General features: G+C 40.7%; 1 protein-coding gene across 7 annotated transcripts in view; it reads right to left on the reverse strand.

Annotated features, from left to right (window-relative positions):
• Positions 1 to 24,366, reverse strand: part of JAKMIP2 (janus kinase and microtubule interacting protein 2) — a 176,400-nt gene that overhangs the window by 76,473 nt on the left and 75,561 nt on the right. For all 7 annotated transcript variants that reach the window (XR_005989628.1, XM_041768252.1, XM_041768253.1 and 4 more), the window contains one exon: positions 448 to 721. Coding sequence is in view for 6 of the 7 variants with exons in the window: in XM_041768252.1 (XP_041624186.1) it covers positions 448 to 576 (129 nt within the window). In the remaining variant the exon portion in view is untranslated. The remainder of the gene's footprint in view (positions 1 to 447; positions 722 to 24,366) is intronic.

Here is a 24,366-nt window from a genome sequence, read left to right on the forward strand (position 1 = left end):
GCTAAACCGTTGAGCCACCCGGGCTGCCCAAATCCTTGGACTTTGAGAAAGGTAGGAAGCCACTGAAGGGTTTGAGCAGGGGGGTGACCTGATGTGATATACTTAAGAAAGACTGCTCTGTACCATAGTGGGGAGCTCGCACAGAGGGCAGAGTGGAACTTGCCCAGGGTCATACTGCTATGAAGCGCTGGGAGGCAGTGGGGGTGCGGGTCATCTGGGTTTCGACCTGGCTTCCTGAACCAGGCTTCCAGAGGAGGCGGGCGTGTCTCACAAGCATGTTATCCTCACCTTCTGTGATCCTGTGCCTGAGTCCCTCTGCCACACACAAGAGAATTTCCGTAAGGACAGGGGTTGTTGTTCTCTCCGGCACCTGGGGAGAGGAGCCCCTGGGTGGGCCAGCGGGCAGAGGGGGGCTGGAGCCGTTCTCAAGGATGTGGTCTCACTCACCTTGGACTTCTCTTGATGCAGCTCGATCTGGATGTCTGTGAGCTTGGTCCTGAGGTCTTCATTGGCAGCTTGAAGGGCGACGATGAGCGCTTCGGGCTTCTCGCCCTTATTTCGCCCTTTCTTGGACATTGTTCCTTTCTAAAGGGAATCTTGTGTTGTAGTGCCTTTCAAACAGGTGCTGCCATGTTACTGCTTCTTATCATGGGTGTGATGTTTCAGCGTCTACTGCGTGGTGCTCCGTGGTAAGGTGTCCTCAGCCGCTGCCCTGGAAGCCCTGGGGAGAGGCAGAGATGGTGGTTACTGCTGTGGCAGGGACCTGGGCCAAGGGCCAGGCTGTGTCCCTCAGCCCCAACTGCCTGTATGACCCTGCACCTGACAGCTCCTGGCCCCAGATCCCCCCATCCACTTGGCATGTGAATTTAGAGCCATCTTTCCGAAGATACGGTCTGGTCATGTCAATGCCCTGCTCGAAATCCTCCAAAGATCTATGAGTATTAGAATAAACTTTCACATCTCGGAGTGCTTTTTATGCCTAAACCTGCCCTAGACTTATCTCTTCCAATTTACCCAATTACTCCTCAGCCATAAGAAATCCCCTTTATGGAGTGCCTGGGTGGCTCAGTCAGTTAAGCAGCCGATTCTGGATTTCCACACAGGTCATGATCTCAGGGTCGTGAGATTGAGCCACCCTGAACTGGACTCTGTGCTGAGCATGGAGCTTATTTAAGATTCTATTTCTTCATCCACCTCTTCTCCTCCCCATCAACTCTCTCTCTTAAAAAAAAAAAAAAAAAAAAAAAAAAAGAAACGAAAAGAAAAAAAAAGGAATGCCTTTATTTTAAGTAAGCTCCATGCCCAATTTGGAGCCCGATGTGCGGCTTGAACTCACAACCCCGAGATGAAGACCAGAACTGAGATCAAGAGTCAGTGACTTGGGCAACCCGGGTGGCTCAGTGGTTTAGCACTGCCTTCGGCCCAGGTCGTGGTCCTGGAGACCCGGGATTGAGTCCTATATCAGGCGCCCTGCCCTGCATGGGGCTGCTTCTCCCTCTGCCTGTGTCTCTACCTCTCTCTATCTGTGTCTCTCATGAATAAATAAAGGAAATAAAAGAAAAAAGTCAGTGGCTTAACTGACTAAGCCACCCAGGTGTCCAAGAGATGCCCTTTAATTTTCTGATTCTTGCTCTCTTTCCATAAAGGCTTTCCCTACCCTGTTTGTTTTTCTTCATGCTTTGCCCAGCCTCCTCACAAGTCCTCCCTTGGGTCCTCATCCTCACAGCCTCACACACTTAGAGTTTAGTTTGGCTAGCTTTCATGGCTTCCTCCGAATCTCAGCTTCCACATCAGTTCCTCCTGGAAGTACCTCTAGATTATTATATGCCCTCATTATTTAATGGTGGTTACACCTCCACGAATCTGTAAACTTTGTGAGGGCAGGAATGCATTTTCTTATTCACAACTTGCTTCTCAGAATCCATCATAAGATCTGGGATGTACCAGATCCTTAATTGGTATTTGTGAACGGAACTCACCTATGTGATGACTTCATGTCCCATAGAGAGTTTACAGTTTAAGAAAATCCTATATACAAAGACCTCAAATCATACAAGGATAAACTGTGAGAGGTGAGGATTAATTATACTGGGTGAATTGAGCAACTCATTTATTCAGTCAATATTGTTTGCGTTCCTTCTTTATAGTGTGGTAGGTACACTACGTTGAAATTGAAAATGAGTCTCAAGACAAAAACCAAACATAAAACCTTTTATCTCGATCTATCTTTCTTCATCATTATCATCATCATCATCATCATTATCACCTGATTATTGCCTTTAAAAAATAAACACTAGTTGTTTCAGAAGTATAGACAACGACTCCTCCCAATGAGGTGAGTAAGGAGTCTTCTTGAAGAAGGCAGCATTGGTCAACGGACGTAGAAACAGTTGAGGCATCCTGGGTGAACGAAATGGCAGGTGCTAAGATACAGGAAAGAAAAGGCACAGCAAGTATTTTGTAGGGAAAATGGGAGTCCAATCAATTAACCCACGAGTATGCTTGATGGGCACTACTGCTGAGAGGTTGCCTGGAAATGATAGACTGCAGAGGACCTGGAATGCCAACCTTAAAATTTTGTAATCTTTTTTTTTTCTTCCAGTAAGCAGTGGGTACGCTGTTGAAGTTCCTGGCAGGTGGATACCTTAACAGGGAAATGCTTTGGTGTAGTTATTCTGGTAGTGGAGTTGGGAGAAACTGGAGGTGGGGAGACTGCAGAGAAAGAAGGCTACTGATAAAAAAAAAAAAAAAAAAAAAAAAAAAAAAAAAAAAAAGAAGGCTACTGATCTTACCAAGATGAAAGCTGATGCAGTCCTAAACAGAACAGTAGCAAGAAAAGAGACAAAACGAGGGACGTGTCTTGATTTACAAATTCTTAAGTGCTTCACAGGGATAAGGAGATCAGAAAAATTTGGATACTAATTGTTAGTCAATGGGAAAAACATAAACAAGATACTAGAGGAAGTTTCTCACACAATCTTTCAGAAAACGGGGTATTGTGTACATGGAGGTACTTCAGTCCAAAACTAAAGGGAATTCCTACTGGTCACCCATATGTTTCAGCAGCTGCTGTTCTCTCAAGCCCCCTGGTATTTAGCCTGCAGGACCATGCTGAGATCCTGGGCTTTCTGCCATCACCACATGAGCAGGGCCATGCCCTCTGAAGTGTGACCCTAAGGAAAGGGATAGGAAGACGTTAGGAGGTAGGGAGGGCCATTCTGTCTCCAAAAGTAATGGAAATGTCCACCACACTCTTCCCTAAGCTGGATTCTAGAGTCATTCTTCATGATTATTTTGCAAATGTTGTTAGACCATTGAAGTGTATAGCTGGGAGATGAAGGGACTACCATTCTTTGCCTTTAAAACTGAAATGAGGGATCCCTGGGTGGCTCAGCGGTTTAGCGCCTGCCTTCGGCCCAGGGCGCGATCCTAGAGTCCCGGGATCGAGTCCCACGTCAGGCTCCTGAACATGGAGTCTGCTTCTCCCTCTGCCTGTCTCTCTCTCTCTCTCTCTCTCATGAATAAATAAGTAAAATCTTTAAAAAAAATAAAACTGAAATGAATTAACAAGAATTTATTGGATTTTTATGATGAACACTATTAGGCACAAAGATAAATGAGACAGTGTTTAATTTAAAGCTAGTGTTAGGGGAGTGAAATCACCTGTTTTTGTTTAGCAGGTTTCTCTTCCTCTAGCTGATCTTTAGATGTTGCCGGTCCTCTGGGTTCCCCAAAGTTATCTCCACTGGCCCCACTTATAGGGTTATGACTGACTCCCCATAACCCTAACCATTCCCCAAACCCCGAGTCACATATTCAAAATCTTACTTACCAAATCCACTGGTGTATCAAACCTAACCTAACTAACATGGATATCTTTACTACTAGTCCTTCACAGTCTCATTCTCTCCAGGCTTTCCCATATTAATAAATGCACCACCATGGGTCCAGTCATTCCAGATCTAAGCTCAGAAGCCATCCTTTCTTCTGGTATCCATCATTCCTTTCCTGTAGTCCATTGGGGGTCCTGTTTGTTTTTCCTATAAAATATAACTCCCAACTCTCTCTCAAACCCCTATAGTGCTCTCACAACAGAGAAAGAAAGAATTTGAGAAAAACTTCACAGTCAGAACACCTGGGTGGCTCAGTGGTTGAGCATCTGCCTTTGGCTCAGGGCATGATCGAGTCCCACATAGGGCTCCCTGCATGGAGCCTGCTTCTCCCTCTGCCTATGTCTCTGCCTCTCTCTGTGTGTCTCTCATGAATAAATAAATAAAATCTTAAAAAAAAAAAAAAAGCTTCACAGTCACTTCATAGCCTTACAGTTTTCCTGGATGAAGAAAGGGCTTTTCGGATTAGAGATACAGGAATGGCAGAGAAACTGCTTGAGAAGTACTGGGAGTCACAAATATGCCAGATGCATTTAGAGAAGGTTGTGAACAGGGAACAGATAATCTGGGTTAGACTGCACAGGTTCCCGCATGACCGATGGTTAGATTTCATTGATAATGGTTAGATTTCATGAGGTAGAAATGAAGCATTTGAATATAAGTGTAATCATAAAAACTCATAGTGACTGGCTGGCTGCTATGAGCTCGACATTGGACCAAGCACTTAACATACTGCTCTCATTTCATCCTCCCTAAATATAGGGAAAAATGATTCACAGAGAGATGAAGTAACTTGCTTAAAATGACTGAGTTCATAGGCGGTGAGGCCTTCATGCAAGACTGGGATCTAGACTGTAATGCCCTGGGTTACACATTGCCCCATTTTTGCATTTTAGACGGGTAGCTCAGGCAGTGTGATGGACGGTGAATTCCCAGGGAGGGTTAGACCAGAGGTAGGAAATCAGGATGCTTCACTGGTTGGGGCAAGACAGAATGCAGCCCTGAACCTACCATGGCCATGAGAATGAAAAAGGATGTGGCAACTCTGACACATGGAGACTTTGATGGAATCGTGTCTTCCTTTTAAACATTATTACTGGTTTGAACATTCTTCTCTGCCATGGTAAATAATGAATACCAGCTTTCTTGTACTGCTTGCAGCAAAAATGTGCAATGCCATAGTCATATTTTATATTTTAATTCATAATCCTTTCCCAAAAATTATTAATACTATGTACCTGACTTCATTTTTTTTTTTTTTGTCTGGGAATTATTTTGAGCTTAGTCCCATAAAGGCTAGGGAAAAGAAGAGGGTTAAAAAGCTAGAAACATGTTCAAGACAAACAAAGCATCACAGAAAGTTACTGTTATGGATACCATAAATAAGCATCCTTTCACAAGGATGATTCCATACATCCTCCTGGTGATGGGAAATTTTGTGAAGTCTTTTCCAGTTGTGATGGGTGTCTGGTAATCTCATGATTGTCTGTCATGCTGTGCTACTTCCCCTCCATCCCTCTTTGGACAGCTTTACTGATATAATTCACATATAAAATTTACACTTTGAAAGTGTATTAATTCAGTGGTTTTAGCATATTCACAATATTGTATAATCATCACCACAATGAATTTCAGAACTTTTTATCACTCTTAAAAAGAAACCCTATACCTGTTAGCCGTTGTTTCTTATCCCTCACCAAACTCTCCCAGCCCTAGGCAATCACTAATCTATTTCTTGTTTCTGTAGATTTTCCTATTCTGAACATTTTGTATCAGATGGAATCATACAATATGTGACTGGCTTCTTCCACTGTAGCATATTCTCAAGGTTCATTCATATTATAATGTTGTATAGACATTTCATATCTTTTCGTGGCTGAATAATATTCCGTTGTATGGTTAAAACTGCATTTCTTTTTTAAAAAGATTTTTATTTATTTATTCATGAGAGACACAGAGAGAGAGAGAGAGAGAGAGAGAGGGAGAGAGAGAGGCAGAGACACAAGCAGACGGAGAAGCAGGCTCCATGCAGGGAGCCCAATGCGGGTCTCCAGGATCAGGCCCTGGGCCGAAGGTGGCGTTAAACTGCTGAGCCTCCCGGGCTGCCCTAAAACTGCATCTTATTTATCCAGTCATCAGCTGACAGATGCTTATGCTACCTTTGCTTAAATGGCCTGAGGTCAGCCTTCCAGAGAAGAGGTTGCCAGCCATGAAGAGGGACACCACCCCTGAAGTATGCTGGAGAGTATAAAGGAAGGCATGAAGTTATCACTGCAAGCAGGTGGAATGTCTGGACCACCCTAAGAGCCTGTGTCAATGACAATGTCTGACACAGCAGATGATTTGGAGGAGGAACAGAAGCATTGTTCAACTAAGGGTCAATCCCCTTAAAGATATCAGGTAATTAGTGGTGCCTAGGTGGCTCAGTCACTTAAGCGTCTGCCTTTGGCTCAGTTCATGATCCCAGGGTCCTGGGATCCAGCCTATAAGTGCTGTCCCTAAGATATTTAAATTGAATAAGAAAGGGCAACTGGGTGGCTCAGCAGTTTAGTGCAGCCTTCAGCCCAGGGCGTGATCCTGGAGACCCGGGATTGAGTCCCATGACGGCTCCCTGCTTGGAGCCTGCTTCTCCCTCCACCTCTGTCTCCGTCTCTCTCTCTCTGTGTCTGTCATGAATAAATAAATAAAATCTTTAAAAAAATGAATAAGAATGATAGAAGATATGCAAAAAATAATAATTCAAGTGCCACAGTTATGGAAGGCCTCAAATAAGAACAAAGCTTTTCTTATTTGTGGTTCTCTATAGACTCATTTAAACACTGACACAAAATTGAGACAGGGAAACCAAAGAGAGAGGTGGGTGACATTAACATGAGCAGATAAGGCCTCTTTGCTTCTTCCCCATGGTTTCTCCTTGCATATCACTTCTGGAGACTGTAAGTAAAATGCTGACTTCGGAATAATCTTGAGATCATCTACTCTCAGCTTTAGCCCTTTTATGTGTTTTAGTGTTTAGGAACATCAAGCAGCTATTTTTTATAACAAAATGTCCAGGTTTTAAAATTCCCATTCAGCATTATTCTCTATTTAAGACATACACACTTCAAGATTAAAAAATCAAGAAATTAAAAAAGGAACACTTGTGCACAATTGGTGGGAATGCAAAGTGGGTACAGCTACTGTGGAAAATATTATGGAGTTTCCTCAAAAAATTAAAAATAGAATTACCATATGATCCAGTAATTCCACTGGATATTTACCTGAAGAATTTGAAAACACTAATTTGAAAAGATATATGCACCCTTATGTTTATTGTAGCATTATTTATGCTAGCCAAATTATGGAAGCTGCCCAAATGCCCAATGATAGGTGCAGGGAAATGCAGGGATACAAGAATATGTAGGGGGTGCCTGGGTAGCTTCAGTTGTTTAAGCATGCAACTCTTGGTTTTGGCTCAGGTTGTGATGACAGGGTCCTAGGATGGAGCCCTGAGTCAGGATTCCATGCTTAGCAGGGAGCCTGCTTCCCCTCTCTCTTTCCCTCTGCCCCTCCCCCTGCCTGTGCACCCTCTCAAATAAATGAATAAATCTTAAAAAAAGATTGATGTGTGTGTATATATATGTGTGTGTGTGTGTGTGTATATGTATATGTGTATATATGTATATACATATATACACACATATATATGCAATAGAATATTACTTGGCCTTAAAACAGACTAAAATCTTGTCATTTGCAACGTGGATGGATCTAGAGGGTATAATGGCAAATGAAGTTAGTCAGAGAAAGACAAATACTATATGATTTCACTCATATGTAGAATTTATGAAACAAAACAAACAAGGAATAAAAGAGACTAACGAAAAAAACAACTCTTAACTATAGAGAACAAAACTGATGGTTGCCAGAAGGGAGATGGGTGAGGGCATGAGTGAAATAGGTGAAGAAGATTAAGGGCACACTTATCATGAGGACCACTAAGTAATATATAGAATTGTTGAATCACTATATTGTATACCTGAAACTAATATAACACTGTATATTGACTATACCGGAATTTTTTTAAATCAAGAAATTGGAAACATAAAAAAAAGAAATTGGAAACATTAAATTAATTTATAAATATTTAAATATGATGAATATGCTATTGATCATAGGATATAATCCTGGTTGTATAGTCTGTCCAAGAAAGTAAAAACATCCTAGATATTCTAATATACTGATGTCCAACTACATGGACTACTGGCTCTCACATCCTAGAATACCACACAATTCTTTGTCAGAAGTATGGTCACGTATTTGGTCAAGAATGTGGTCACTTTACTGAGCACTGTTCTTACCTTTTCATAGATGTTAAAAAACCTAAGCATCATTCCTACCCTTTATTGGCTAAAAAAAGCCTATAAAAGAAGAGAGATATGTGTAAAGAGAAAACAAATTCTAGAAAGCAATAAATGATGGAGTTGGTAAATGCTGGAGCAGTCAGTGGCTTAGTTTGAACTGAGGAAGATGAAGGCTTGTTAGAGAAGGTGTCATGTGAGCTGAGCCTGAATGAGGCTGTGTACCTTACTGGGCTCTTACTCTGTGCCAGGCATGATGCTAACGTAGATTAATGTTAGGTACATTAACTCACTGAACTGTTCCAATTCACCCTTTCAGATATTGACTCCTATAATTTCTTAGGGAATTGAGGATCAGAGATTGAAAAAATTACACAGCTAAGAAATGGCAGGGCTGCAATTCAAATACACATCTGTCAGTCTTCAGAGCTGCTGCTTCTTTTTTTTTTAAAGACAGAAAAAGAGAGAAAGAGAGAGAGAGAGAGAGAGAGAGAGAGAGAGCTAGCATGGGCGTGGTGAAAGGGGAGAGATAGAGGGAAAGAGAGAAAGAGAATCCCAGGCAGTCTCCAAACCCAACATGAGTCCAATGGTGGGCTCGATCTCACCACCTGAGATTATGACCCAAGACAAGGTCAAGTAGGATGCCCCTTTCTAAAGCTTAACACTTACATTAACAATTTCTTACAAGATGGACAGGCCAGCTCTAGGTGTTAGTAGGCTAAAGAGATGGCAAAGGTGTGCAAATGCCAGCTGGGGGCTTAGAAGATAGAATGGTAGAATGTAGTGGTTAAGAGACTGGACTCTGAAATCAGAAGAACTGGCTTTTTAAAAACAGATTTTATTTATTTATTTGACAGAGTACTCACACAAGAAGGGGGAGAGGCAGGCAGAAAAAGATATATTTACTGCAGTGAGCTTTTATAAGGAATAAATGAGCTAAAGTGTTAAATGATTAGTAAGTTATCATCATCATTACCATGGTTATTATTTTTCTATTATTTTTCTAACTACTAAAAGCTAGCTTAGATTTTAAGAGAAGAAGAAACACATTTATCACCTGTTCATGTTAAAAAAAAAAAAAGAGGCTAGGAAAAGCACAGAGATCCCTGGAAAGACTAATGGAATTCGTATTTATGCTTTTGGGGAAATGGGACCTGCATTGACAGGATCAGAATGCCCAGGAGTCTTGGCTTTGCAGCTGGTTCTGCCCTAAGCTATAAGCTGAATAAAGTCATTATTAATCTTGGAGGTTCCAATAAGGCTGTTGCCTCTGAGTCATGATTTGCAAGGCAACTATAATACCAAAGGGCTAAAGTTCATATGTGTGAAGCTAAACGCTTCACCACTTCTCTGTGATTAATATTTGGGAGTTCTACTCTACCGAAGCCCTGGGAGTTTGTTTCAGCCATCTCCCCTGCTTTTTTTTTTTTTTTTAAGATGATGCTTTAAGTTAAATGTTGTTAGTGTTTAAAATGAATGAATTGAACTGCTTACCTGATTCCTGGTGATCTGGCAAAGACATATTATCACTTCTTAAACCTTTCTCTGTATACGATAACAGTCTCACTGTGCATTCATGAATCTGACACAGCAAATTGATATAAAGGACAGGGGGCTGCTGTTTAAGCCACTGCAGTATTAGAGTCCTAGTTTCCCTATGTAAAGGGAATGTGGTGATGTGGCTATGGGGTCAAAAGACTTTTTACCCATTAAACATCTGTTAGAAGAAAACGAATCTGAAAGGCTGACATTCATTATGGTAGAGATTATGCATCTTCAGGATTGTAGGGTGCCTGGCGTGTATGTCTTTTTATGTTTGTTTTTCTTTCCTCATCTTCCACTGTAATGCCTTCTTTATCACCTGATTATAATAGCAATTATTATTTTTATTTTTATTATTAATTATTTAAAGTTAACATGTTAAGTTTTTCATATGAAAGAATGCTAAATAAAACTCCAAACCTGGGCCACCTTGGTGGCTTAGTCGGTTAAGTGTCTGCCTTTGGCTTAGGTAGGATCCCAGAGTCCTGGGATCAAGCCCCGAACTGGGCTCCCTGTTCAGTGGAGAATCCGCTTCTCCCTCTCCCTCTGCTTCTCTCTCTCCTCTCCCCCACCTCCACCCTCGCTCATGCTCTCTCTCTGGAAAAAAAAAAATCCAAAACTTATTATTCCTAATAGATATGTTTTTTTTGACCTCAGATTTAAGACTACATCAGAAATATACTTCATAAAAAAATATACTTCATAAAGTGTAAAACAAGAGAGAGCTCTCTTAGCACACATACCAGAAACATCTAACCTCTTTAGGGAGGCTTCTTAGGAAGGGTTGGTAGAAGTGATGTCGAATTTGGGTTCTGAAGCAGGTAGGATTCAGCCTGTACTGCTCTATTCTGCAAACCCTTGGCTTTGCTCATGCATGCCTTTTCCTTTCTTAATATCCTGTTGAACTCCTTCCCATGCATCCTTTTTTAAAAAAGATTTATTGGGGGGGGGCAGAGAGAGAGGGAAGGAGAGTCTCAAGCAGACTGCACTGAGCACAGAGCCTAACACAGGGCTCGATCTCATGACCCAAAGATCACAACCCAAGTGGAAACCAAGAGTCGGTCACTTAACTGTGCCACCCAGATGCCCCCTTCCCACACATTCTTTAGGGCCTAGGTCCGATGGAATAACTTTTTCCCCTCATCTGGATTTCATTTTCACTTTGAAGATATTTCTTATAGTATTTGTCATTCATTCCTCAACTTATTTATTCTTCAATTCACATAAATTGATGAAGCACCATGAGCTGGGGATGTCTGTGCTAAACAGGAGACACAGGGTCCTTGGCCTTTGCAGAGGAGGAATCAGCAGTTTTATACAGTGTAGTAGTTGCATATATGATAGGAGATAGGAATCATAAGAGTCTTGGTGGGCCAGAAAGGACTGTTTAGGGAAAGTGCTACAAAAAAAAAAAAAAAGACATGTAACATGAGAAGGAATCAGCCAGCAAAGGTTGGAGGGGGAAAGAAGAATGTTCAGGGTGGACAGAGCACTGAGTATGAAGATCTACAGGTAAAAGAGGATTTGAATGATGCTATGGAGAAACATACAGGCAAGAGCTCAGAGATGAGCTCAGAGAGGCAGGCAGAGAGTGGCTGATGGAGAACAGTCTCAGCTTCGGACTTCACGCCCACAGCAATGGGTAGTCACCAAACGTTCATACAGGGGAGTGACTTGATCACATTTGGAATTTAGCAACAATCCTCTGGCAACTGAAGATGGAACAGACTAAATGGGTAAACAGAAATGCAGAAAGAAAAGTTTGGAAGCTGTGACCATAATTCATTTACATTGTAGGTATTTTTTAGATGGCTGAGTTCCACTTAAGGGTAAAACTGTATTTTCTAATTCATCTTTGTACTCATAGTACCTGTCACAGTGACCACCACGAAGTTCAATTGAATTAATATTGATTGGAATTCACGGAAAATACTGAGATTGAGGATCTTTCACAATTTCTACAAAGATCATTAAAAATATATTTTATTTATCTATTCATGAGATACAGAGAGAGAAAGAGAGAGGGGCAGAGACACAGGCAGAGGGAGAAGCAGGCTCCATGCAGAGAGTCCAACGTGGGACTCGATCCCGGGTCTCCAGGATCAGGCCCTGGGCAGAAGGCAGTGCTAAACCGCTGAGCCACCTGGGCTGCCCAAAGATCATTTATAACAAGATTTATTATGGGAAATTTCTTTTACTTTGCAAGGGCCCTTGAATTACTGTTTTGATTTCAGGCAAAAGTTAAAGCTGGCGTAACAGTTAAATAAACAATAAAAATTAAAAGAATTTTTATTTAAGTCATATGCTGAGATTTCATAATCCTTGCTGCCATCTACCATACTCCTAAGCTCAATTTCACTCAACAATAAGTCATCTTGCACTGCGCTCTTTTGTCTGGGTTTAGAAGGCTTTCATAAGGACTAGTCTAGCAAAGTAACTCTCTCAGTGTATGTTGTCTTATTTGTATTGTCCTTTTGTCCTGGATTCAAAGTATTCCACAGCTGTTAGAATGAGAAGTACCAACTTCCCTGGACATGGGGGAGAAATCTAAAACACAGTAGGAAATTACTATGTATTCAAGGTCAGACAGAAAGAAAAATGCCTCAGAGCCCCTACCCAAGGCAGGCATTCTCTCTGTATGTACACTCTTATTAAAAACAAAGTGATACATTAAATTAAAGAAAAATACCCAAATCACTGAAGGAAGTGGTCTTCAGATAATTATAAGTGACAGCAAGTTTTCCTATTTTAGGTATAAGTGAAACATGCGTAACCTATTCTGTTGTTTCCTTGTTTTCAAAGACTTTGAATTAAAAAAAAAACTATCATTAAGGCACTTTTGCAAAATGTCACACATAAGTAGAAATTTCTATATATAGGAGGAGAATAAGGTGTACCCGCTATTAAAAAAAAAAAAAGGCAGGACAGTATCTGTATTAAGATTCACACTGGGGCCACCTAGGTGGCTCAGTTAGTTAAGTGTCTGCCTTTGACTCAGGTCATGATCCCAGGGTCCTGCGATTGAGCCCTGCCTTGGCCTCCTTGCTCAGCAGGGGGTCTGCTGAGCAGACATGCCCCCCAACCCCACCCCTGCTGTGCTCTCTCACTCTCTCTTTCAAATAAATAATGTATTCTTTAAAAACTTACACTGATTAGTATGACTTAGGAGGACACCAAGTTTGAATAAAATAACTTCCACATATGCTGTATGGTTTGATTAGAATTTATTTAATTTTCTACATTCTAATGACGAGACTCTGGCTATCACTATTTCCCCTACGTTATAATACGGTATGAGGTAGTATATTACAGAACTATATAAATAATTCCTTTTTTGACATTTAGGATTCCGTTTTGAGTTTTATCCCAGAGGCCAATGTACAACTACATTTTTTTTTCGTTTGATGGGATCTTGAAAGCAAGACCATAAGGAGGACTAGTGGAAAGTAGTCAACCTAACCTTAACGTACGTTATATTCTGTAGGAAAATAATTTAAAAAACAGATCAACAACTCTGTCTTGAACCACAGTTACAATGTTAGAATTGAAGATGATGCACTCTGTATGTACCAAACAAAGCTGCATATACTATATGCCAAAGGAGTGGGGAAAACACACACGCACAAACAAGGGGAAGCGCAGCAGGAAGGCAAGAAACAGCCCTGTCTGACTCCTTGCTGAATTTCAGTGCCTAGCACAGTGCCAGGCACAAAGTTGATTCTGAATAAAAATTTCTGAATAATTAAATGACTTCACCAAAAGGGAGGTCCCTCATGGTTAAGGCTGGGACATGAAGGACAAACAGGAAGAAGCAAAAAAAGACTGGAAGCTAGGACAAGTATAAGATAAGTGTGAGAAATAAATTATAAATCACAGTGTCTGGTGCACAAAGTTCATTGTGGGGAACCAATGGGGATGGACAACTGGAAAAATAGAGTAAATTTTGTGTGTGTTCACTGCCTAGATACTGAATTTATGTCTTGTTTAAGAATTACTAAGAATCTGATAAACATTTTTAAGAGGAGAGGAATGACCTAATTTTTTAAAGGAAGATTAATCTTGAAATTGTGTGCAGGACAGAATGGAACAGAAAAGAACTAGAGGTTAGAGGTCCAGATAGGAATCCACTGCCAGTGTTCAGACAGAAAGAGAGGTCATTTGGATTAGGATGGAGGGTAGAAGGACTTTTTCTTCTCTAAGCTAAAAGAACTCTTATTCCACTTACCACTTTCTTCATCATTTTCTTCATCATCACTCAACACGTCTTCTCTTTACTGAGCACTTTGTATGTGCTGAGCACTGCACAATGCAGCACTTATGCACATCCACAAATTTGCAAAGATGAAAGGAGTCACATATGTGCTTAGAAATAACAAGACCTAATATTTTCAGGGTGCTTAATATAAGCCAGGCAGTATACTATATACCATATATTCATTTTCTCATTTAATCCATAACATTATAAATATTATGGATGAGAGGGTAAAAGCCCCAAAAAGAAATATGGATTGTGCAAAAGCATGTTGGTGGTAAATATCAAAGTCAAGACATAACATGGACGGTCTCACTTCAGAGCCTGTTTGCCCAATGACTATGCTATACCAGAAACACTCCAGTTTGTTCACAGAGAAATCACGTTTCAGGGTGCACAGTAGCATCTTTTAATTATTTACTCACTTAAAATTTTTTTCTCCATATCTCATTTTTTTTTAATTCATGAGAGACACAGAGAGAGAGGCAGAGACACAGGCAGAGAATGAGAGCAGGCTCCATGCAGGGAGCCCAATGTGGGACTCAATCCCGGGACTCCAGGACATCCTGGACCAAAGGCAAAAACACTCAACCCCCGAGCCACCCAGGCATCCCACTCTCCATATCTATTCAAAAACAATTTCCAGGGCCTCAATCAAATTAATGCACTTCAACATAATAAGATTTAAGACATTTAGCATGAAGTAGGCAGTAATGTGTACACACACATATAAAGATAGGTGTTTAAATCGCAATAGTTTTGAGTAGTAAATGACAGGACATCTTAATTTATTTTTTTTTTTAAAGATTTTATTTATTCATTCATGAGAGATACAGAGAGAGAGAGAGAGGCAGAGACACAGGCAGAGGGAGAAGCAGGCTCCACGCAGGGAGCCCGACGTGGGATTCGATCCGGGGTCTCCAGGACCGCGCCCTGGGCCAAAGGCAGACGCCAAACCGCTGCGCCACCCAGGGATCCCAGGACATCTTAATTTAAACGTCTTAAGGCTTTTCTTCTCCCCTTCCAAGACTTCTATAATAATTGTTATATAACTTCTACAATCGGAATGAAATAGTTTTTCTAGGGGGAAAATGAAGAAGCATTCTGTGAGGAAAGAGGACAAAAAGTGAGACTAGATAACTAGCTAAAGCCAGGAGTAAGGCTTTTAAAAAAGATTGTATTTATTTATTCATGAAAGACACACAGAGAGAGGCAGAGACACAGGCAGTGAGAGAAGCTCCATGCAGGGAGCCTGATGTGGGACTCGATCCCGGGACTCTGGGATCACACCCTGAGCCAAAGGCAGAAGCTCAACCGCTGAGCCACCCAGGCGCCCCTAGAAATTCATTCCTAAATCTGAAATGCTTTGGACTCTAAAATGCCCCTTCTCTCTGCTGAAGAGTGAACCAGCCATTAGTCACAGCACAGTGTTCACACCATAAGATGGACGGCTGAAATCAACAAAATCAGAATAAACTCCTTCTAAATGGATGCTGGGCCCCTTCTCAGGAAAGGACTATACAGTCAATTAGATTGGACCTTGAATAAATCAATTTTTGGAAATCACTAGGAACACAGTTTTTTTGTTTTTTGTTTTTTAAATCAAACCTACTCTTTTCTTTATTCACTGCCTGCCAGGCTCTCCTGTGTATATCTCACAGACTCGAGAGTACAAATCACTCAGGGAAATAAACTATATGACCTAATTTCATAAACCTATGAAATTAACTTTTCTTCCTTCAATATCTCTATCTGCTTTTGTTTCACAGAGGCAGAGATTTTCCTGGGTCTGTTTACCACTTTTAACCTCACTGCTTAGCACAGAACCCAGCAGTACGTACTCAGATATAAAAATGTTTATTGAGTTAAATAAATTAGGCCAAAACAGAATTTTCAATGGCAGGAGTGAAGAACTCCTTCAACCCACAAAATATTAATGCTGTTCTCCCGAATAAGGACGATTATAGAGGGAAGTGTAATTCACGATTGACTTAATCATAGTGTTATTTTATCCCATTAAATTCTGGAGTATAATAATAGTATCTAATTATTCAGAAATTTAAGCAATATACTTTCAAATGTAAGCAACTTACATCTGAGAAACACATTTCCCCCCAGTACTTTCCTTGGCTTATTACTTCCCAAATAAAAAGTAGGAATTACAGTTTCTCATTTAAGGTTTGAAACTATTTCTAAAGACAGTCTTATTAGGAAAAGCAGTCTCAAAGGCTCAAAATTTTTTCCCCACATGGACCCTTACAGGAAGATTCTGAGAGCCAAATTTCCTCTTTGTACTGTAAGTATTCTTTGATATTTCCAAAACTCTGGGGCCCTGGCCTATGACATTCATAATAGCATTTGTATAGACAATTATTAAACTTCATCTGCTTACTCACCTCATACTGTGACAGATGAATGCTACTGCTACTGCTAATCATCATCATCATCATCATCATTATTATTATTGGCTATTTACTAAAGCTGGCCGCTGTGCTAAGCTATTTAAAGCATTATCTTTTCAGTGCTCTGAGGTGGGTGTTAAAAGTCATCTAGTCCAACCCTGAATGTATGATTTATGAATCCTCTCTACAACTCCCCACTGGGAGACATCCGACACTCAAATAATGAACTGCAGGCCTGAAGATGTGATGAGTGTTGGAACAGAGAAGCAAAGCAGACACTACTAGAGCACAGAGGAGATCCAATTCCCTGGGGAGGACTCAGGCTGCTTCTAACAGAAGGCATGGTTGAGCTGAGTCTTGAAAGATGAGAGAGTACTTGTCATATGGTTGAAGGAATAAGGAAGAATTGAATAAATATAAGATTTGGTAAGAACCACAGATGTACCAAGACTATTGATTAACCAGAGTTGTGAGGATGGGGGAGGAGGAGGAATGTGGAAAAAGCCCATTTTTGCATCTGATACTAAGCTCATCTGAATTCTTACTCTTCAGGTAATAGTTTCAATTTGAGGTGAAGGGTTCCACATTCTGAACTGGACAGTGAAAAATAGTTTAATAATAACTATTAAAATCTGGCTGTATGTCCAGCACAGTACTTACCATTGCATACATATTATTTCACAAAATCAAATTCATGAGATAGATATCATTTTCCCATTATACAAGAGAAGAAATGAAAATTTAAGATTTGCCCAAATTACACAGCCCATATGTCTTATGAGCCACTCATTCGTTCAATTGTTTCTTGAGAGCCTCTGATGTGTCTGTCAAAATTTAAAAGTCAGTCAGCCTGATTCAAAAATGCTTGTTTTAACCACTACATACCACCAGTCCCTCCTTTAGTATCAGAAAGAGAATCTATATTTTTTCTTTTTCACATTATTTTTTAAAAGACTTAAAAAAAATTTATTTGAGAGGGAGAGACAGAGCATGAGCAGGAGGAGGGGCAGAGGGAGAGGGAGAAGCAGGCTCCCCACTGAGCAGGGAGCCAATGTGGGGCTGGATCCTAGGACAGTGAGATCATGACCTGAGCCCAACGCAGACTCTCAACTGGCTAAGCCACCTGGGTCCCCCTCACATTTATTATTATCTTTAAAACTCTCAGATGACTAAAAAACAAGTCATATTCAATAGAAGTCAAAGTGTGAGGCTACTAAACACATTTTTTTGTCCAGAGCATGACACAGAGATTTAACACAAAGTTGTGTATCATTACTTTACTGATGCTCTGAGTGCCGACTAAGTTCATCACTTAGGCTGTTTCGCTGATACATCCCATTTGTCAGGGCACTTATAATCTAGCAGTTAACATTTTCCTGCGTGAAACAGGGTAAGACAAGGGAGTACTTTACTCTGGCAAAATAATATACACAAAATAGCTATTAAGTCTTAAATGATCACATGAGATAAATAATTAGATAAGATGAGATTTGAAGCCTAAGTCTAGGGCTGTGGTGGAAAATCTAGGGCTTCATACAGAGACTGACAAAATACAACCGAAAGTGGTAAATGGGAATCATTAATATTTCCCTTGTATTCATTCAGATGGGGTAACGGAAACTTAGTGAAGACACATGATTGGCTTGCGGCCCAGAGCTGGTAAGCAATGGGGTGAGGTTGTCATCCAAGCTGTTTGACCGGAGAGCCTCTTGTCTTCGCTCTATCACTATAGTACCTCCTTCATAGGGAGCTGGAGAAAATTACATGGAATAATGCAGGTAAAGGGTTTAGCAGAGTAGGTGTCAAATAAGCACTCTCTTTAACATCAGTTTGACAAATACATGTGAAAACTTAATCGCTGCTAATCACTATTTCTTGGCCATGAATAAATAAAATAAAATATAGAACATACACTTCTGGCTCATGGAGCTAATATGTTAGATGGGAAAGGCACACAATAAGCATGACAAATAAATAAGTACTATGCTAGATTATGATAAAGTGCTCTGGGAAAAAAAATAACAAAGCACAGAAGTGATAGGAAGTGTCCAGATGGGATTGTAATTTTAGATAAGGAAAAGTCTAACCAAATAGGTGCTATTTGGATAAAGGCTGAAAGGGAATGAGCCATGCAGATGCCTGGGTGGCGGAGGGTGGGGTGGGGTGGGGTGGGGGTAGTTTTCCAGGTGGAACGCAGGACAAGCACAAGAGCTCCACAGTTGGTACGGACATCCAAGTTCCAGGAACTGCAGGCAGCCAGGGAGGCTGGAGGGAATGAGCAAGCTAGGACAGCAGCCAAGTTGAGGGCACACATTAATGGAAGGGCAGTGTGTGCAGACCATGCTGTGCTTTTTAGGCTACTTTATATCAGCTTGGGTTTTTACTCGAAGTGATGGCCCACAGGAGGGTCTGACAGGAGGATGCCCTGATGTGACTTATTAGGCTTTAGCATTTCAGTGACTGCCAACATAAGATTAAGAGTAGAAGAATTTGCTTGAGAGAGAGTTCTGGAGGCTGTTGCAAAAATCTAGCTTAGAGATGGTGGTGGCTGAGGCAGGGATGGGAGCTATGGAGGCAGTTAAGAAGGATCAGATATAAGCTGCTGTAATCCTTCTTATATTGGCACCTGGCCAAAATTATGACCAGTCAATTGTTGAGCTGAGATGCAAAGCCACATAGGCCTGACTGAGGTTTTATACAATGTGTTACGCTCTTTGTCTCTGAAATGTATTAAGCTCCCAGTCTAAGAAAGGCATCATGCCAAGCACTGCAGATGCAAGAGATGAGGGTGACTGTCCCTGCCCCTTTAAAAACTTAACTCTATTAAGAGGACAGTCCACCTTAACTATAAGCAGAGCATTTTGTGGCCATATGCATTCCTCCAATAGATATGTTGGGTGCAGTTTGAGGTGTTGGAGATAGATGGACAAAAAGGTCCTTGCTCTCATGGGGTTTATATTCTAGTGGAGTGAGACAAAAAAAAATTAGCAAGAAATAGAAATTACATAGCATATTAAAAGGGAGTAATGAGGGACTTCAAAAAGCTCCAACCCATACCTGTGCAACACTCTTAATGCTGAAAAATGACCAACAATGTAATGTCCGTGTAAAAGTAACTGGCTTAATAAGGTGATATGTCCAGTCTACAAATCAGTATGCAGCAGTTTACAAACACGTAAATAAATCTAATGGATCGATGAGACTCACCTTACTTCCAGACAGACAACAAAAAGCAAGATAACGAGTGAAGGAAAAGTCCTGATGTTATACACAGACACCTCTATGTGCACGTATATGTATGGAATGCCACCATATACTCTGGAACGACAGATGACAGGGTGAATTTCATGTAGGGATCAAAAAGGTTTCCTAGATGCTTCACCTCATGAGCTTCCAACCCTATGGGGAACGTAGCTGCAACCCTTCCCTTCTCAGCTGTGGGCCAGTCCACAGGCAATCCTCCACAGCTGTGTGGCTTTGTGGCCCTGCACAATACACTGGATAGTCCTCTGCCCCACCTTGATGACAACTCCGACAATTAGGTACTTTGATTTACTCTAGAAAGCTGAGAACCTTAAAGAGGGCAGAGTTGGTCCCAGGTGAGAACAGGATTTCTTCAGTTTTCCTCCTATCTCCCAAGGCCTTCTCTGGGACTCAGGAGGTGACAAGAGCCCCTCCTGGCCTCCTTTCTCCTCTGCCATCGTCTCCTTGAGCAGTGCCTCAATTCATCCCAGATCACTCCAACCTGGATCACTAAGTGTGACAAACCACTCCCGCCAATGTGCTAACAGGTAAGGTTTGTGTTCACAAACTCTCCCATCCCCCCATATATGAGTTTTATTTTAAAAAGGGATTTAAGGAGGCACAAGCGTTGCATGAGATTGTGTATGAGGAAACTAGCTGTTACCCATAAACCACTGTACTTAAATTGAGTTATTAAAATGATTATTAACTCTCCCACCCTCTCCACGGTACACACATTAAATGTTATGATTATTATTAACCTTCTCACCTCCTCCGCGGTATACACGTTGGGAAATGCTATTGCTAAACCCCCTCCTCCAGCCCTGCTCCTTCTGTCCCTGGGAAAGCATTCACAGAAATTGTGCTAGGTTTAAAGGCCAAGGATTTTAATCTTCCCTATTCCTAGTGTTGCCTAATAGTCTTTCTCTTTAGAAGCTTACAAGGTATTAGAACATGCTTTATCTCATCCATATTCACAGTGAGACTGAGGCAGACTCTAGCGTTCCCATTTTGTAGATGAGAAAACAGGCTCAGTTAACCTAACTTGCCTTCTTCTAAATGTCAGGTTCACATATCATAACCCAAGCTTTGACCCCAAAGGAAGTTTTGCCACATAGACTTTTTCTCCTATAGCCTTGTCCAGAATAGGGGAGTGTTTCCCCTCTTTCTACTCAAGAACACCTGAGGTTGATTAGGAGGATACAGAAGAAGGTGCCCTGGATCTAGAGTGAAGACTACATGGTTTGTGACTGTCCACACCTCATGAAAGGATGTCGGGATGGAAGCCCATGGGCTGCACCTGCAGGTGGAGGCTCTTGAATTTCTTGGCTCCTGTGTTTCCCTGCATCGGTATCTGTTTCTTGATCCTCCTTCAAGTCATCAAATAGAACGTTCCTTCACACATTGCATCTCCCTTGCACGGTCCTCTCTTCCTTAAATTCTAATGATCTCAGCTTGAATGTAATTGACTCAAGGAAACTGTTGTAGGTTGAGTCATGTTCCCTAAAAAATTATGGTCAAGTTCAAAGTCCCAGTACCATTGAATGTGACCTTATTTGAAAATAGGGTCTTTGAAAATGTCATCAATTAAAAGGAAGTCTTCCTGGATTAGGGTGGGTCTTTTTTTTTCCAGTTGTCTATACTTCTTTTTTTTAATAATAAATTTATTTTTTATTGGTGTTCAATTTGCCAACATACAGAATAACACCCAGTGCTCATCCCGTCAAGTGCCCCCCCTCAGTGCCCATCACCCACTCACCCCCACCCCCCGCCCTCCTCCCCTTCCACCATAGGGTGGGTCTTAATCCAGTGAATACTGTGCTTTTAAGAAAAGGAAAATTTGCACGCAAACACACATACAAATACACACAGGGAACAACGCCTGGATGAAGGAGGCAGAGACTGGAGTCACACATCGACAAGTCAAGGAACACCAGGGATGTGTGTTCCTTGCTGTGGCAGCAACCACCAGAAGCTTGAAGAAACGCACACAAGAGATCTCGGAGCTTCCAGAAAGAAACAACTCTGCTGACACCTGGGTTTAGATTTCTGGCCTCCAGAACTGAGAGAGAATACATCTCTGTTGTTTGTGCCACCCACTTTTTGGTAATTTCCCATGGCAGCCCTAGGAAGTCTTCCTGTTTTTCCCAGATCAGGCCAGGTTCTCCTACTGCACATTTTCACAGCATTGGCTATTTTTTTCTAAATAGCGTGTGTCACAGCATTGATTTTTTTTTTTTAATTTTTTTTTTTTTTTTTAATTTATGATAGTCACAGAGAGAGAGAGAGAGAGAGGCAGAGACACAGGCAGAGGGAGAAGCAGGCTCCATGCACCGGGAGCCCGACGTGGGATTCGATCCAGGGTCTCCCGGATCGCGCCCTGGGCCAAAGGCAGGCGCCAAACCGCTGCGCCACCCAGGGATCCCGATTTTTTTTTTTTTATCAATATTTATCGCCCAACTAAAATGGATGCCCTGTGAAAACAGATGATGTCGGGCTTTGTTCTCTATAGTGACTATTGTAAAAACAATACAGTATGCAATAAATATTTTTAAATAAAACAAAGAATGAATGAATAATTAGCTTGATGCAAATGCAAGAAGAGAGCAGAGCACTTACAATTTTGGCCTGAGAGTGTGGGAAAAGCGTTCACCTGAAAGCAAAACAAAAAAATCTCTCTCTCCATCTCTCTCTGTCTCAGAACTGTCTCTTCTTCTCTCATTCTCTGTCTCTCTTGCTTTTGCCAAGTTAGATTCAGAACATTTGTCTTTTTAAAAATCTGTGCGGAATGATAAGATTGACAAGACAGTTAATATTATCAGGGAGAACTGTCAACTCCAACACTGATGATAAACACTGTAAAACTGTGGAAAATGAAAACAAATGATTTTTTTCTAGAAGTTAGAGAAAGGGGATACTCTATCATTTTTTTCTCTTATTGAACAGCACAACAGTAATTATCTGTACCATTAATTTTGTATACAATCTAAAACAGCAGACAATTCTTATTTGACAAAAACAGTAAAAATCATACCTATTTTTCTATCTTTAGAGTTAGCTATTTATAAATATAGTCACATACTCATCTATCTTAAAAATTACAGAGAAATGATGTTGCACAATGGTTAAGGGCAAGAGCTCTGGAGTCAGACCCTAGATGTAAAGACCAGCTTTAACCACCTATAGTATAGTAGTTATGTTGGACTTGGACACAGTACTTAACTTGTCTTTGCCCACCTTTTAATTTCTGCCTTATAGAGTTGTGGTGTGGATGAAATAACCTAATATATGCAAATATATACAAGAGTAATGGTACACAGTAAAACTCAATACATTTTAGCATTATTATTACTATTAGACATCTGACATTTGATGAGACCATGGTGAGTAGTCATTGAGATAATCTCATCCATTTATGTCATAACTATAAATTACAAATCATTTTCTTTTTTCATCTTTCAGAATTAAAAAGTGATGAGTGATGATAAATAGACTGGTGAGTGGTGCGTGGGGTTAGGAATGGCAAAGGGATTTTAAAACACCTTTCTTTGTAATAAAAAAATGCTGAAAATTAATCTTTCGAGGGGCAACAGGGAGTGGAGGGCATAAGACAACACATCCAAAACATGAAATTATAAGACCTTATTTCCATTCCAGTGGAAGAATTAACTTATTTTTATGGTAATTTTTTAAGTTCAAGTTTTTGTCTTTAGTCTCAGTCTTGTCAAGCCACAATTTCAAAGGATTGTTAAAAACTCAGGTTTAATGGCTTAAGCGGTTTAAAGACTCAGAATCCCAATTAATTTTGTGGTTGAACTTCTGATTAGACATGCCACATTTCAGTATAAAGTCAAATCTTTTAAGCATATCTATGATGTTTCTTCCTTCCCAAAGAAATACTTTCTTCTACTAACATTTTCAATTACTTGTTAATGAATTTTATGGACAATCATTTAATATATTTAAACTTAGCTCTTCTCTTGGTGTCAAATAGAGTCACTTTCATTCAATCTGAGATTTAATGTTGACTGGTTAGTTGGCAGGTGCTACTGCCTACACTGGAAAACTGCTGAGGTTTAAAAAATCCCTTTAAGGTTCTGTTTTAGCTAGAGAAGATAAAGTTCATTTTCCAAGGGGATGCCACCAGCTCGTTATCTTTTTGGGTGTTTCCTATCTTGTCTTTATGGCTAATTTGAGGATCATAATGCTATTACGGGCAGCGAAAATAGAAACAGGACTCCTCAGTGGGCTGTCTACACCACAAACAGTCATTACCCCAGGCCAGAACTTCCTGACAGAGAGGCCATGCAGGAAAATGAGCTACTCCAACAAGATTCCTACAGGTCCTGTAATTGTCTAGTGAAATTGATAGGCTATGCTTGTCAAAGCTGCTATTTGTCATTCTCCCGGACTCCCTCCGTGTTTGTGGCTGGCAATTTCCATCTGCAGCTTTTACAGTCTGGTATATAATTTGGCATCTTCTGCTTCTCTGAATTTTGCCTGTGTGTTACTTATCCTTTTGAGCCTGTGTATTTCGCACTTTTCTGATCTCTTACCACTATTCAGATTCATTCTTTGCTGTTAGAAAAGTTAGAGTTCATCTTTGCAAATAATACAGTAAAGATGTCAAGTGAAGAAAATGAAACACAGAAAACAAAGTTGTTTTTATAGGCACAGAAATCAAATTTTATATCTCT

This window comes from Vulpes lagopus, chromosome 8 (genome assembly GCF_018345385.1).
Source record: "Vulpes lagopus strain Blue_001 chromosome 8, ASM1834538v1, whole genome shotgun sequence".
NCBI classification, from domain to species: Eukaryota; Metazoa; Chordata; class Mammalia; order Carnivora; family Canidae; genus Vulpes; species Vulpes lagopus.